Source organism: Stigmatopora nigra, chromosome 5 (genome assembly GCF_051989575.1).
Source record: "Stigmatopora nigra isolate UIUO_SnigA chromosome 5, RoL_Snig_1.1, whole genome shotgun sequence".
Taxonomy (NCBI): domain Eukaryota; kingdom Metazoa; phylum Chordata; class Actinopteri; order Syngnathiformes; family Syngnathidae; genus Stigmatopora; species Stigmatopora nigra.
Window position 1 is genome coordinate 11,920,081 of NC_135512.1, and position 15,148 is coordinate 11,935,228.

Sequence of the window (15,148 nt, forward strand, 5' to 3'; positions counted from 1 at the left end):
CTCAGACTCTAAAGTAGAGAAAACGTGTCTCTTCCCATGATAGATTGGATTTGTCACACATTTTGAATTGCGTCACCACAGAACTTGGGCTGGTGTGGAATAAGCACGCCTCTTTGTGACGTTGAGGTCGGCGTGCAGAGTACGTAGTTAGTCGGGAGCGCGCCTTGCTGGCACTCGTTCCGGAGAGACTGAGTGGATGAAGAGTGGTCTTTCCGCCGCTGCTAAAACTAAGACGAAGCAACACCCAGCAACCAACCGGACAAGCAGCAGCTGAAGCCGCATTGCCTGTCTTCCTCACCCACAACCGACCAACCTTTCAATTCTTATTAAATATGCCTAATATCATCTGCTGTCAAACGCCTCAGGTAAGATAAAATACAATTAAAAAACTAGTTTGATCTCTGTTAAATGTGAAAGAACCGTTTAAAATGGCGTGAGTGTCATTTACTATCAGGCGATGGCTAGCCACCTTACAATGGATGGAAATGGCTGTCTTGACCTCAACCAGCTGGAGATTGCTGGAAAAGGCCGGTTTTTATCTGACAATGTCATCCATGAAATAATCGTGGCGAATTTTCTCGTGGCGAAAATGGACAAAGGGTAAAAATCATTCGTCCTTGCCCGCCTCTGAAGCGGACAGTAAGCTAGCGTGCGAGTCTCGTGGCTGCTGCTGTAACTCTGCAGCAGGTTTGAACCGGAAAGCTAACGAGGATTGCTCGTCGGCGGGCCTTAATCGCATTCTTTATGCTATTCATGTCGCACGGCTTTGGTCCATTTGAAGTAATAGCGCCATCTAACCGGTTTCATATGGCGGGATGGTTGTATAGATGGCATCGGGCCAAGCTTTAGGGCCCCCGTACATTCCTCAAGTAGAGTAAAAAGGGGAGGGGGCGGCAGATATGCGAAGGACATTGTGGCTAAAAGACGTCGCTGGCCATCCTAGTGAAAAAATTTTTTTAAAAAAAATTAAAAACGGCACATTTTTATTGACACCTCGTTCCATATTCCGAAAGACCACGACGATGATTTATTTGTAGCAAATATTCGGGTCGATTTAGCCCTGATCTGTCGAGTGGAGACTTCCTCTCGTGCAGTAAAACCCGCCTGCTGTGTTTGTAATCCTTTACGGAAATTGATGGCCGAAATTGGTATTTTCTTGGTTTAAAAAAAGGAAATAAGTTGCAAATAAGCACGATCTTGATGCATTTTAATTTAAAAAAAGGCTGTATTTCAAAGTATCCTCATTTATGAATATTAATTTGCAGTGTCATCTATTTATTTCAGTTATATATTGATGCATCTATGATGCTTTGCACAATAGAAACAGTAAAAAAACACACACAAAGAAACCCATAACCCTGGCATAAGCCACAACATTAACATTTGCTGTGAGATACTGATATTTCCAGACAAATGTATAGCAAAAACAGAGTAACCAGAAAAAATGCATTTAAGAGTAATTTTTAAAAGGAAATAGTTTTAAAAAAAATAATGTCTGCATTATAACGGCAATTTCTTTTCATACGCTTAGAATTGTAACATGTCTTGCTGTAGACCATCCTCTCCATTGGAGGGAGCTCTTATGTATTGATTCTCAATGACGAGTACTTGTATTCTAGACTAGTCACATGGAAACATTGAGTTTTGGTCTCTGCTTCACTCCCCATTTCCCTTTATTTTCTGGTAGTCAAGCACATGCCTCTGGAAGCAACACTGACTCATGCATCAGCTCTCTCAGTCGAAACACTACCCCTTTGTGGTCTTTTTGTTTTCCAATAACAATTATTCTTATAGTAGGGCCATTTTGCAGATGGGAACAACACACCCCTCCTTGAATAATATAGTTGACAAAAAAAGAAATTCCTACCTGACACAAACATGCACAAGGCTGTTATCGTTTTTACACAAGGTCAATGTTTTTTTTTCTCTCCTACCCTCAGCAGCAATGTGGTACAACACTGACCAAGGAGATGTGGGTGTGGCTTTACTAGGAGGAGGAGGGGGGTATTTGCTGGATAGAAAGACGAGGGTAGGAAGTGAGCAGACAGAGCGCAGCAAGGACCATTCAGAGAAATTGCATAAGCAGGCAAAAGTAGGTCAGTGTTCCCAGCATCCGCATACAAACCAAGAGAATTATAGCTCCCCGTACAAATGCTCTAGTAATCTATTACAGAATGTGCAGTTGTGATTTTTTTTTAAATTTCCCTTTTGGCATGTGTGCAAAACCTAAAGCAATTTCCTGTATTTTTTTCAATTTCTTCAAGCATGTTAGTACTTTGTGTCTTTCATGCAATGAAGAAGATGGCATTGTTCCATCCTGACATTAAATAGAAAGCATATTAATTTTTTAAGTGTTGCAGGATTAGGGTAAATTGATTTTAGTGAGCTGTATAGTTATAATAAAAATATATAATTTGACTATTTTAATAGGCAAGGCAATGGCTTTTATAAATCTTTTTAGTACTGGCCATATTGCCACATTGTCTTGTGGATAGTACGCATATATTTGCCAAAAAATATAATTCAGATTGATATTTAATTATGGAAATTATTCATACTTAAGATATTCACTAGTACCTTATGGAAATTAGTCATACTTAATTGATATTCATTGGTAACTTGTGAAAAATGTTTTACTTTCAAAATGTTCTACACTTATACACATTTACTGTTGACAGCAAAGACCTTTAAAGTAAATTCCTTTTTACCTTACCACAATTTACCACTTTGTGAGAGGGTCGTACCCTCCTATGGGAGTGCTTTGGGTGGTTTTATGCAGTATGGTAAAAGTAATTTTGCACAAAAATAAATATCCGCAAATAGAAAAAATGTTCCATTCCACAGGAGTTATGCTCTGGTTTCAGAAAGTGCCCCCAAAAGGAGAGATTGTGCTAACTATTCACAAGTCGAGGCATAAGAACATTTAGGAAGCCTTGAAAAATGTGTTTACTTTGCCGGCTTGTGTAATACTCTGCCTAATTGGTAGTGGTTTGGAAGAAACTGTAGCTCACAAATGACAGTATTCATGTTAGGTCCTAAATTAGTTCCGAGCTCTTTTTATGGCTTCTACAGACTTACTCCTTAAAATGAAAAATGGGTTTCTTAAGAAAGTGGAACAATGGAAAAAACTTGGCCAAACAGGCCACAGTATTTGTTGACAAAAACGTATCCCATCTCAATCTAGTTATAGACAAATAATTTGGATCTAGCAAAATACTAATACTCGAGGGATTACTGTAGTAATGGAATGCTATTCTTACTTAACCTGTGGTCAACAAATTTTGTTTTTGAGCCAGTTAGTTGTGTTTCTATCATCTACAGTTAGTTGTGTTTCTATCATCTACATTTATCTTCTGTGTTAATTTTCCTTTTTATAGATTAAATTGATGCCCTAAACCTTTTGGAATTGGTTTGTACATTAAAACACTTTTGTATTGAGAATGTACAATGCTATTTTTATGGAGTTAGGTATAATGTTCCCATATAAATTTGTCTCAAAGTAGATTTTCTTCACTTTTGTTTGGACCGAGCTGATAACTCTTGGTTTGAAACTCATTTGCTTGGTCTGTAATGGCCAGCAGGTGTGGATATGATGATAAGTCAGGCTTTTGTTTGTATCTTATCATGAACAACACCATCTGGTCTTGAGAGGAGATTCTGATGAGCTATACTTGTTATTGTAAATGTTTCCCTTTTTTCATTCAAGCCTTTTCTCCTTTCTCCAGGTTATAATGCATGACCAACACAGAATAAGTACAGCTCTATAGCCAACGGGTTCACGAGGACTTGATTACAGTCGCTTCAAGCCTGATAGTTTGCCGGGGTGGAAGCCCTCCCTCTCCCTCATCCTGCTACTTGTGTTGTCAACTAGCATTTCTTCTTGCAACTTTCTCATCCCACTTCTTGGGTAAAGAAGACTGGAGTTTCTTTGAATCTCTTCTCTCCTTTGATCCCTTGACTACCTTCCGTTCCACTTCTACACTTGCAGTGGTACTTCCCTGGATTTGACTGATTCTCCATTAGGTAAGATTATGACTACTCTAAAAGAAGGATTCTAATGCATAAATACTGTCACCTAATCCTCTGGTTGGGAATATACTGCAGATTTTAAAATGTTGCATTAAAGAGGACACTGTCCATATTTTTAAAGAACCACCCGCGGTCATATCAATCAGCACTTTCTATACTTAGCACACCTTCTTTTTGAACTTTCCCTTTTAGGCTGACCAACCAAATTAAGACAAAATGATTCCAAATGGTTATCTGATCTTCGAGGATGAGAGTTTCCTGGATTCCACTGTGGCCAAAATGAATGCCCTGAGGAAGAGTGGCCAGTTCTGCGATGTTAGACTCCAGGTATGAATGATCACACTGCAAACATGTGGCGACATTACACACGGGTCAGTGCAGCATTGAGTCACTCCTCTTGCAATCATGAATGCAGAGTAGTGATAGGCTTCTATTACCCTATATTTAACTGCTAGGACAGAATGTGACAGTATGGTAGTAATAGATATGTAATAGAATAATGGTCAGTCTCTTGAAAATTTGTTGTGCCTTTTTATGAGGGGAAGACGTACCTAGATTTTAATAACAACTTTTTGACAGGTATGTGGCCATGAGTTGATGGCCCATCGTGCTGTGCTGGCTTGCTGCAGTCCATATTTGTTTGAGATCTTCAATAGTGACATTGAACCTCACGGAGTCGCTCATGTCACTTTTGAGGACTTGGACCCAGAAGCTGTGGAGATCTTGCTCAACTATGCTTACACTGCCCAGTAAGTTGCTTTCAATTGATTTCCTTTCTCCACGACTTTGAAATTGAGTGTTTACTTTGGCTGCAAGTTAAATTTTCTTTCCGGTTTCATAGGCTTAAGGCAGATAAGGAGCTGGTTAAGGATGTATACTCTGCCGCCAAAAGGTTCAAGATGGAGCGAGTCAAGCAGGTTTGATTTCTATTAATACTGTGAGATGAGTAGGATCAACATGAATGTTGTTATCATACTATGGACCATTTGTGATTTAATTTGAAATGTGCAACTTCTCAGATTTGTGGCGACTACCTCCTGTCTAAGATGGATTTCCAGAACGCCATTTCATTTCGCAACTTTGCCAGCTCAATGGGAGATGCCAGACTTTTGGCCAAAGTGGATGCCTATATTCAAGACCACCTACTGGAGGTGTCAGAACAAGATGACTTCCTCAAACTTCCCCGCCTCAAGGTACAGTATTTTATAGTTGAAGCAATTGACAACTTATCAATTCAAATGAATAACATAAAATTGTTCCGATCTTTGGAATTTTTGGTTATCATTTGTGGTCCTGTGCAAATTATGCACATATCTTTTTTTAAGGAAAAGAATGACAACTATTAAAACACATTTGATTAATGAAAAATCAATATTAAAATCACAAGTAGAGAAGCACAATTACATTGGTAAGAGCAAAATGCTTACTTAGTGATTGAGGCTGTGTTGGCTCAGCGCAGGTATTCGTACTTCCAGTGGAATAGCATGGTTGAAATTCTTGGCTGTATATAATCTTGCAAAGATGATCTCTTAAGTCAAATAAATTTAAATTAAAACAAGAAGTAAGAACAATGAAACAAAGTTTGTTGGCATCTTTCACTGAGGCTTATTCAGAGCCTGTGTGGCCTCACATCGCTTAACATGTTTTGAAAAGACCATTAGTTGAATGTGAGAGTAAAGAAATGGGTTCATCTGTGAGAACGGGTGCTGCGGTTTATGGTTGCTTGAGCGGAGAAGCAGACTCGGGGTTGTGAAGCGCAGAAAAGCCACTTTACATTATCGAGTGGCACATGCCCGGAACACCTTACCATGAGGCATCTGAATCAGATGCCCGAACCAGCTCATCTGGCTCATGTCAATGCGTTGGAAGCTATAACTCTACTACTTCTACTCCAAGCCCCTTTCAGATAACCGAGCTTCTCACCCTTTATATACACCATAATATCAAAAAGTATTTTTGGTAATTCCAAGTATGAGACAAAAATTGATAGTGTAAACTGGCCAATGACACAAGTGTATTCATGTAGGTTTTTAGTTTTATTCCTTGGTTTTCAGTTTTAGCCAAGAATGTTAATTTTAGTGCATCTCTAACCAGAAACCTATTTCTAATTGTTCCTGATTGTGGCATATCTAATGGTAAGAGACTGAAGCAGCATAAGAGGGATTTGTTTGGTCCTCTCTAGCATGTGCAGTTGAGCTGGTCAAATATAGATCCTCAATGACTGATGTCTATTTCGAACTCTTCCCGTCCACTTGTACGTACTGCTGCCTTAGTGCATGACTTGCCTGCAGCAGAGTCTTATTTGGACTAACACTGGATCAGCTTTGCAATTACAGTGTATCGCTTTGACTTTTAACAAGATAACCACCTGATGCAAATGTTATGGGCATAGCGCTCCAATTATAGATTTAGAGAAAAACGTACCTATAAATATATACATATACATGTACATATATGCAGTATATATGTATTAAAACAGCATCTAGTAGGGCTTCAATTGGATTTGTGTCAAGAACTACTCAAAAATGGAAATCCCTCTTGTGTCTTCAACTAAATTTGATGTTCATCCTGTTTGTTCACAGTTAGAAGTAATGCTAGAAGACAACCTGACTCTGCCCAGCAATGGCAAGCTTTACTCCAAAGTGCTCAACTGGGTGCAGCGCAGCATTTGGGAGAATGGAGAGCAACTGGAACAACTCATGGAGGAGGTCAGTACCTGAGTGTGCCTTTTAAAACTTTCAGCCAACGTCACCCCAACCCTCCCCTGACTCCTGTTTTTGACATTACCAAGTCATTAAGGGGGCTTAAATAACATTAGCAGGCTGTTGTCCTGCAATGTTGGGATTGTTCTTTCCCTCTGATTCGTTGAGGTTTTTGCAGTCAGAAACTGTATTCCTGAACCATGCCACAAATTAGAGGTGAGACTGAAAGAGCCCCTATCTGCTCTTGTTTTTTTTTTCTTTTTTTTTCTTTTCCTTTTTGATTCTTTTAAGTTGTGGTTGCTTTTCTTATGATCCCCCCCGTCTAAGTATTACAGTGCTCTTCTGCTGCGAAACGCAGAGAAAAGATTCTTGAAGGTTTGACCCTTGATTCATCTGTTTTACTGCCAACTTGAATATCTGAACAGGTGCGCCCTTTTCTGCTTGGGAACTAACAGGCACTCCTCCCCATTGATTTATCTCTCCTGTAGGTTTATTTGCAGCAGCAAGCGACCAGACCGAGGAGCCGAGCCTGATCCACCAGGGTAATGAGTCAGAAAGGAGAAGGGAGTGTGCTACTGCCTCTTAGCAGCCACTCTTTGCAGCCACGCAACACTGTGCAACCATCTGTCCATAACAATTGCACACATGCAGTCTCACCCAAGGGGCCCAAAACATTTATAGCAGAATACAGAATTACACCCCAAAAAAAGACCAGATCTATTTGAAGAAGAGTCCCATTTGGGGAAACATTAGCATGATTTTTTTCCCCCTCCCCCTTTAAACTTACCATTTCTACAGTCCGCAGAATCCCCCTTTTTCCTAGACTTGGCAAAACATGCAGTTTTCCACAAAATATTAACATTTTTGTGACTGGGACACAATCGGTAACTACTCCAAACCGAGGGTTAGGTTTTTTTTGCCAGGTTTGTTTGACTGCCCATTTTGGCTGCTAGCACAAAGAGTGGCCTTTTCAGCTTAAGGAGCAGTTTCCAAGTAGCAGACTGAAAAAATGAGGACTTCGGCAACTCTCTCCAATGATTCAATCGTCACGGAAGATCTTGCTGACCGGAGCGCCTCATCCTTTACTCGATCCCTCTCTATTTTTAGATGCAATTTAGGAACAGAACCATTTCCGGATTCTCGGCATCTTCTTGAGTGCAAGTGTCGATCGACGCCTTTGTGCCGTGGATGCAAGTGTGTGTGTCTTTCAAGGAAATTCCTCATCCAAGAAGCTTGCTTTCGAGGACTTTATTCCCTCTCCGTTTTCCTCTCGTAATCCCCATTATGATGGGGTGTACCGTGTTACCATGGAGACAGCCACATGGGTGTGTTGTTCCTGTTTGTCTTCCAGGTGCAAATGCTGTACTACTCACCTGATCACAAGCTGATGGATGGAGGGCTTGGGATTGAGGGGCACACTGAGGTGTTTGGTGGCGAGGAGGACCACCTTCACTTTGTGCAGGTACTCCAAAAGCATGGCCGGCTTGCAATGGGTTCGCTCCTAGGTTTGATTAGACGCAGTGTTTAGCTTCATTTATATAAGGACAGGCGAATACCACCAGACTGCCTGCACCTGGTTGAAATATATATGTATTTGCCAACTATGTAGCAACTTGTGTGGCCGGGCTTAGTGCCCATTTTAGTTAAAGCTCATTCTAACGGTTTGAGAGGGGGGTGAGAAGACGTGGGTCAGAAATGGCGTAGGCTAAAGTAGCCGACAATGGGGCGGACTTGCCTCCTGTAGCTGCGCTATGCTCTTGCAGAAGAAGCCGGTACGAGAGAGTGCCCAGAGACAGATGAGCTGCAGTTCCTCCGGAAGCCTTTCACCCTCTAACCAAGGAGCAAACACCCCCAAACAAACTACCAGGAGAGAGTGGAAGTACATCGCCTCTGAGAAGACTACAAGTATGTCGTTTGCGTTAAGTGTGCCCTGCTACTGTAGTTATCTAATGACACGTTTTCCTTAGACAACACATACCTCTGTCTGGCTGTGCTGGATGGAGTGTTGTGTGTGATCTTCTTGCACGGCCGAAGCAGCCCCCAGACGTCCCCCTCTGCCACGCCCTGCCTGCTGAAGAGTCTGAGTTTTGAGGCCCAGCCTGAAGAGGTAGAGGAGCAGCCGCTTTCCCCAATGCGTTATGCTCGCTCTGGACTGGGAACCGTGGCCCTCAACACCCGGCTCATTGCAGCAGGTTGGTACAAAAACTAAAAATACAATTCAACAAAGACTGAATAGCTTGCTGTCTAAAATTAAAGGCAAGTCTTACTCAAATACTTCCTTTTCAGGCAGCTAGACAATTGCACTTGTGACCTATTTTCTTTACTGCTCCTTGCCAATCATTACATTCCCAAGTCATTAAGTCATAAGCATTTGGTAAGAGCTCAACCCTTCGAAATTAACATCACGTGACCTGGCACTGCAGGAACTGAAAGCCGATCCCAAAAAAAACCCGAGATTGTGTTGACGATCAAATTGACACAATTTAATTTGTGTTCCTGTCATCATTAATCATTTCATACAAACTGGATTCCCAGAAAAGCTGCAAAGATGTGGAAGTGCCTAATGTCAATTTTATTCAACAAGATAAGAAGAGGAATTATTTTAATGTAGAAATGTTTTTACATTTTGAACAAATCTAAAAAAAAAAAAAGTTGAAAGAAGGTGGCAATAAGTTACGGCTGTCATTGTGGATTTGCTCATTTTTATTAGTTCATGTTATAAAGTATTTTTTGTGGGCTGGATTAAATAAAAGAAAGAACTTAAGGTAACATTAATTTTTTTTGTTAAATATGATAGATAGAAACTGCTCAGATGGGACTCTGCCAATGTTTTCCATATAGTAACTTCCTGTGGTTATTACTTTCATTATTGAATCATATTCCTGATACTGTCGTCCTGTCTAAAATATTGTCATCCATTTTTTTTGACCATGTTCAGGCGGCTATAACCGAGAGGAATGTCTGAGGACCGTCGAGTGTTACGACCCAAAAGAAGACCGTTGGACCTTCATTGCGCCCATGCGAACTCCAAGGGCCCGTTTCCAAATGGCCATGCTGATGGTAAAATGACAAAACAATACAATCCCCAATTGTGAGCATCATGACAAATGTGTTGCTCAAGAAATTTTGATCCGACAGGGAAAGCTCTATGTTATCGGAGGTTCAAATGGACAGTCTGATGAGCTGAGCTGTGGGGAGATGTACGATCCGCACGCCGACGTGTGGGCACAGGTGCCTGAGCTCAGGACCAACCGCTGCAATGCAGGTAGGTTTGGCTTTCCTAGGTATCACCCTGACCTGGTGGCTGATGTGTGCTCTATTTTCAAGGTGTCTGCTCCTTGAACAACAAACTGTACGTCGTTGGAGGATCAGACCCCTACGGACAGAAAGGACTGAAGAACTGTGACGCCTTTGACCCAGTCGCCAAAACCTGGTCCAGCTGCGCCCCACTCAACATCCGTATGTATTAATTCTGCAGCGTTCTCAAGAGTTCTTGACAGACCATCAGGACTAAAAGACTTGCTGTGTCGAATTTTTAGGGCGCCACCAGGCTGCCGTGTGCGAGTTGGAGGGTTTCATGTATGTGATCGGAGGGGCTGAGTCCTGGAACTGTCTGAACACCGTGGAGCGCTACAACCCTGAGAACAACACCTGGAGCCTGATAGCCCCCATGAACGTGGCCCGCAGAGGGGCTGGAGTGGCCGCCTGTGCCGGTAAGCGGATCGTCCGGCAAAACGTAACGCAAATTGCGCTTACAGGTGGTCAATATCTATTTTACTTTGTCAGGAAAACTTTTTGTGGTCGGCGGCTTCGACGGCTCCCACGCGCTCCGCTGCGTGGAGGTCTACGACCCGGCTCGAAACGAGTGGAGGATGATCGGCAGCATGACCACGTCCCGCAGCAACGCGGGCGTGGTCACGCTGGGCGACACCATCTTCGCCGTGGGCGGCTTTGATGGGAACGACTTCTTGAACACAATGGAGGTGTACGACCCGGAGGCTGACCAGTGGAACGACTGTATCAAGGCCCTTTTCCCATTTTCTGAGTGATGCATCGCTGCCCATTTCCCCAAACTAACAGGCTTAGTGACATAATCGTGTTTCGTGATATCCTGTGTGCGACTGAATGAATGAATGGAAGGGTGGGATGGTGGGTGGGGGTGGGGGTGGGGGGATCAGTCCTGGCTGAGGGGTCTTCAGTGAAGACTGGCTTAATTATTTAGGAGGGACAACCCGGGGCTTGTTGCCCAAAGCAACACAAATGAAGCCTTCTCATATTGCGTACATTGTTCTACGTGCTGTACATATTGTTCGTTTATCATATGCCAACATTTACTACACACCTAGTGCTCTTTTTCTCTTTAGACTTGAAACTGGGAGAGGGTTTCAGATGAGGGGCAAATAATCAAAGTGCAAGTGTGATTCTGAGATTTTTTTTTCTGCTCACATACTAAGGTGGATATTATGAAGCCTTATAATTTAACATCTGGCAAGGGTCTTTTTCTCATTTTAAGTAATCTGGTTTGTGTTTCTAATCTTAAATAATGGCCTTTTTATATTTTTATACACGGCAAGTTTCTCAAAAAAACAAAGTAGCAGACAGTTTAGGTCATCAACCAGTGCCAGTTTGAATTTTCCTTTTTCTGTGCTTATGTCACATGCACAGCCAAGCTAAGTTTTTGTGATTAACGCAACATGTGGATGCAGTTACTGAAAAGCGCCAAGCTGAATTTTCTGGAAGGAGTGTTATGAATGAAGACAATTCTCACATTTGTAATATTTCTTAATAAATAAACCAAATTCACAGTTTGTCCTGTTTCATTTACTGGAACAAAAGGTCCAGCACAAGTTAACTTCCCCTAATGTAATGTTGACCACAAAGTGAACTAGATCAGGTTAAGTCTGAGCAATTTCCTGTTCTTGATAGTCTTGGTGGAAGAGATGAGTTAAACTAAATCTTGGCGGAAGGGATTAGCTAAACAGGATGCCATGTAGCCGATTGACCTAATGTTACTTGTGTTACTAGAGGTCACTGTTACAATTGACCTACAAACCTTGAGCAGCACTGAAGGCAAAGCTCTTCCACATTCCATTATACACTGGAAGTTGCCGTAATCCTTATTACTTTAGTTACCATTTGTACAATGCATTTGCAGCCTAAATCATGAAAGATTGCCATCTTCACTTCATTACAGTGGATAGAAATGAAAAAGGGGGCTAGTCTTTTATATAATACATTTGAGATAGTTCTTTTTACCCAAAAGTTAATGCATACATTGATTCCTAATCCTCTACAATACATTTATTTTCTCTAATTGAACCTTTCAAATCGGTTTGCCGAGTATTAACACTTTAGAACAATTATACTGATTTTAAAAGACCCACTTTAGCATCAATTCTTGAATAAGTAGTACATAAGTTACTAGTATGCGTAGTCTATTATGAGTGTTCTTAATGGAGTTGAGCAGGTAAAGAATCCTAACTTTGTTCAGAATAACAATGTTGTGCAATTAAACCTTCCATCCACAATCTATAATAATGCCATTTTAAATAATTTCACAAGTTTCCACAATTAATGTTACCTGCAAACTCAATTGAGAAAAATACCTTTTAGAGATAAACAATGTGGATGCACAGCTTATAACTTATTTGGATGTGGACTTTTATAGCCTTTTTTTCTGAAGTTTGGTTCACTGGTATATATATGAATGTTAGTATAAATTATTTTTTGCAATATACCGATGAATTATGTTAATTTACATAAGAAATAATGCAATTAGATAAATTGAGCTCTTGTGTTCTTTTGGAATTTTTGCTGGAAAGGTTCTTTGTTATGCAAAGTTTATTTCATTGGTCAAAATATAAATATAATATACAGTATTACACATTATTTAGTTGTTTGTAGTCCCTAACTCTTTCACTGTTATTGACAGACAATATGCAACAAATATATACATGTTCAGTGGAGCACATTGATTGCTAATGGGGTATTCTGTCTTACAATCCCAAACAACTTAATAATGGCATCTAACCTGCAGACCCATCACCTGAATACAATGGTCCAGAGCATCCTTGAGTTCCTTTAGCTGGTTCACTCCAACTCCCAGCTTGTCTCTAGGAGGACAAAAGTAAAAACATAATAAGTAAGCCATACAATTTTCAGTCTTTGATTAAAGTTTTTGGGTGAGGTCAGGTTTTGACTGTTCATTGAACCGAACGCTTTTATTGCCATTATATAACTATAATGACATTTATAGCTTTGCCACAAAGTGCACAAATAACAACAGCAAACAAACAAACATAAGTAATCAAAAAATAAGTAATATTCAACATACATAAATTAAGTTTCATTTTTTAAAGTAATTTTACCTCCCTTTTGTATTGAAAATTAACCAAATTAAAAAAAAAAAAACTCAAATGATTTTTTTGTGTACCATTATACCCCTATATGCGTAACACGGCCCTTGCATACTCATGACAGCACATACTAAGTTGCACAATCCCCATGAACACATCCAGAAGAATCCAAATGTGGCTTGTTTGCTTCCTTTCAAACTTTACATAACCTCAGGAAAGAGAATTAGGACAGCCAAGAGTTGTTGGCTGCCCACACTGTTTCCATCGAAAATTTATTTAGGCCTCTTAGAGTTGTCAATTCAACTTGGCACTACACTTTCACAACGTGCGGTTCTACTACTCGTTTAGGAAAGTTTCCACAGTCTTGTTTCTCAAAGTACGAGAATCAAGTGCAACAGCCACATTCAGTGGGCCTGATCAACAATGCACACGACACACCGACCCGTGGGGGGGCCTCTCTGTTACACAACAGTCGACATGTGACAGGTAATGAATCCTCAGGCAACAAGAATGACTAAACACATAACCTCGTGAGACAACGGCAAACTGACTTAACTCATTCAAGTCTTCAATTACTCCCCCAACAAGTATTCTAAGTATCTCTAAGTCAACAAAAAAACACTTGGTTCTCTCTCTATACACCATATAATCAGATGCCTTATAGATAATTACAAAAAATATATATAGGATTTAAAAAACAAAAGATCATTTGTTATTTGATTTACCCTAAAGTCAAAATATGTATCAGCCATCAAGTAACAGGCATATATGGTTTTAACATAATATTTTGCATATATATACAGCAATTATTTAATCAATGTGGTGTATTTATTATAACAGTTTATTTTCTGGGGATGCAAAGTGACACAATGTACAGACACGATATAGTATAAATGTGCTTCATGTGCAACATGGTTTCCCAAATAATCGAAATACAGTCGTACCTCTACTTACGAAATGAATTGGTTCCAAAACATAACTTGAAAATTTTGTAAGTAGAGGTGTATTTTATATGTAAATTCTAATTTGTTACATGGTCCTCACACAACTACCAACTAGATTCTTTAAAATTGGTCTAAGTGTACCAATTTTGTATAAAAGATGTGAGGAAGTCAACTATTTAAATAATACTTTTTTGTATGATTAGCTTTATTTTTATTTTCAAAAAACAAAATTGATTAATCAAACGCCGGCATTGTGGGTAAACCCATTAAGAGTTGAATGGAAAAAGAACATTCTGAGCAGAGTTAGAGTACCCGATTGAACAGGTGACTCTTATAAATTGAAAGTAAAGCGTAATGAAAAGGGGTAAATATGAAAAAATCAGTAATCTACACCGGACATTTAAAGGACATTCACAGTGTAAGTGACACTTGTGTGAAGATCGCAATTGCTTTGAATATGTGTGGATTTATGATTAGGGACAATATTGCTTTCTATTTATTTATTTTTTAAACCTTGATTCATTATTCTTCATCCACTTGATTGGACTTCAAAGTGACACATTTTCTCTTCGCAGTGCAGAAGCTTGTAAATAACACCTTTGCAGGCATGTTTATATTGCAAAAATATATTATGATATTCATTATTTAAATTTAGGGGCTCTGGTAAAATTCCTTGCCCCAAACCCCAACCTTATTTGTCCAATAATGGCTGTAAAGCAAGATAAAATGGCGATTGAAGGTTGTAACTAACAGTTACGAGCCAACTTTTGTTTTGAGCGTGTTGATTGGGGAAAAAGTACTGGTAATTTAGCAGGAAATATATGATATAGTTCCCTCTTATGCACAGAATCCCTACTAAATAAGGGAAGCAAAGTAAAAATATGTAACTGTAATGGCGTCACACAACTCCAGCGGGCAAAGAGCAAATAAAAATATTTAACATCAGTGTTGAAGGCCGCGTCAGCAAAGTAAAATCTTCAATCACAACAGTGTTAACTGGTGTGTTCTTTTTGAGTTGACAAAAGCAATGATGCATTGGATAAATGTGTAAGAAAACGGTTTGAATTGAATTAATCTTTAGTCATATTATGGCTCGATAGACTGTGCTTAAAAATAT

At 39.9% G+C, this 15,148-nt stretch overlaps 3 protein-coding genes across 3 annotated transcripts in view; 1 reads left to right on the forward strand and 2 right to left on the reverse strand.

Annotated features, from left to right (window-relative positions):
* hmcn1 (hemicentin 1) overlaps positions 1-850 on the reverse strand; it is a 78,438-nt gene extending 77,588 nt beyond the window's left edge. The window contains exon 1 of the mRNA XM_077717454.1: positions 1-850. The gene's annotated coding sequence lies outside the window, so the exon portion shown is untranslated.
* Positions 139-11,534, forward strand: ivns1abpa (influenza virus NS1A binding protein a). The gene is made up of 15 exons (XM_077717452.1): positions 139-365; positions 3,726-4,023; positions 4,222-4,356; positions 4,609-4,778; positions 4,871-4,946; positions 5,049-5,222; positions 6,612-6,737; positions 8,083-8,193; positions 8,495-8,636; positions 8,699-8,923; positions 9,670-9,791; positions 9,870-9,996; positions 10,059-10,190; positions 10,271-10,444; positions 10,518-11,534. The coding sequence occupies exons 3-15, from the start codon at positions 4,246-4,248 to the stop codon at positions 10,778-10,780; spliced, it is 1,953 nt and encodes a 650-aa protein (XP_077573578.1). The 5' UTR covers positions 139-365; positions 3,726-4,023; positions 4,222-4,245; the 3' UTR covers positions 10,781-11,534.
* The window catches only part of swt1 (SWT1 RNA endoribonuclease homolog), a 20,164-nt gene continuing 16,253 nt past the window's right edge, over positions 11,238-15,148 (reverse strand). The window contains exon 18 of the mRNA XM_077717455.1: positions 11,238-12,844. Within this exon, the coding sequence (XP_077573581.1) occupies positions 12,745-12,844 (100 nt within the window). The 3' untranslated portion in view covers positions 11,238-12,744. The remainder of the gene's footprint in view (positions 12,845-15,148) is intronic.

Coding starts and splice junctions, on each gene's coding strand:
- ivns1abpa (XM_077717452.1), top strand. CDS start 4,246: ATGATTCCAAATGGTTATCTGATCTTCGAGGATGAGAGTTTCCTGGAT. Junction 4,779..4,870: donor AACTATGCTTACACTGCCCA/GTAAGTTGCTTT, acceptor CCGGTTTCATAG/GCTTAAGGCAGATAAGGAGC. Junction 9,997..10,058: donor GACCAACCGCTGCAATGCAG/GTAGGTTTGGCT, acceptor TCTATTTTCAAG/GTGTCTGCTCCTTGAACAAC.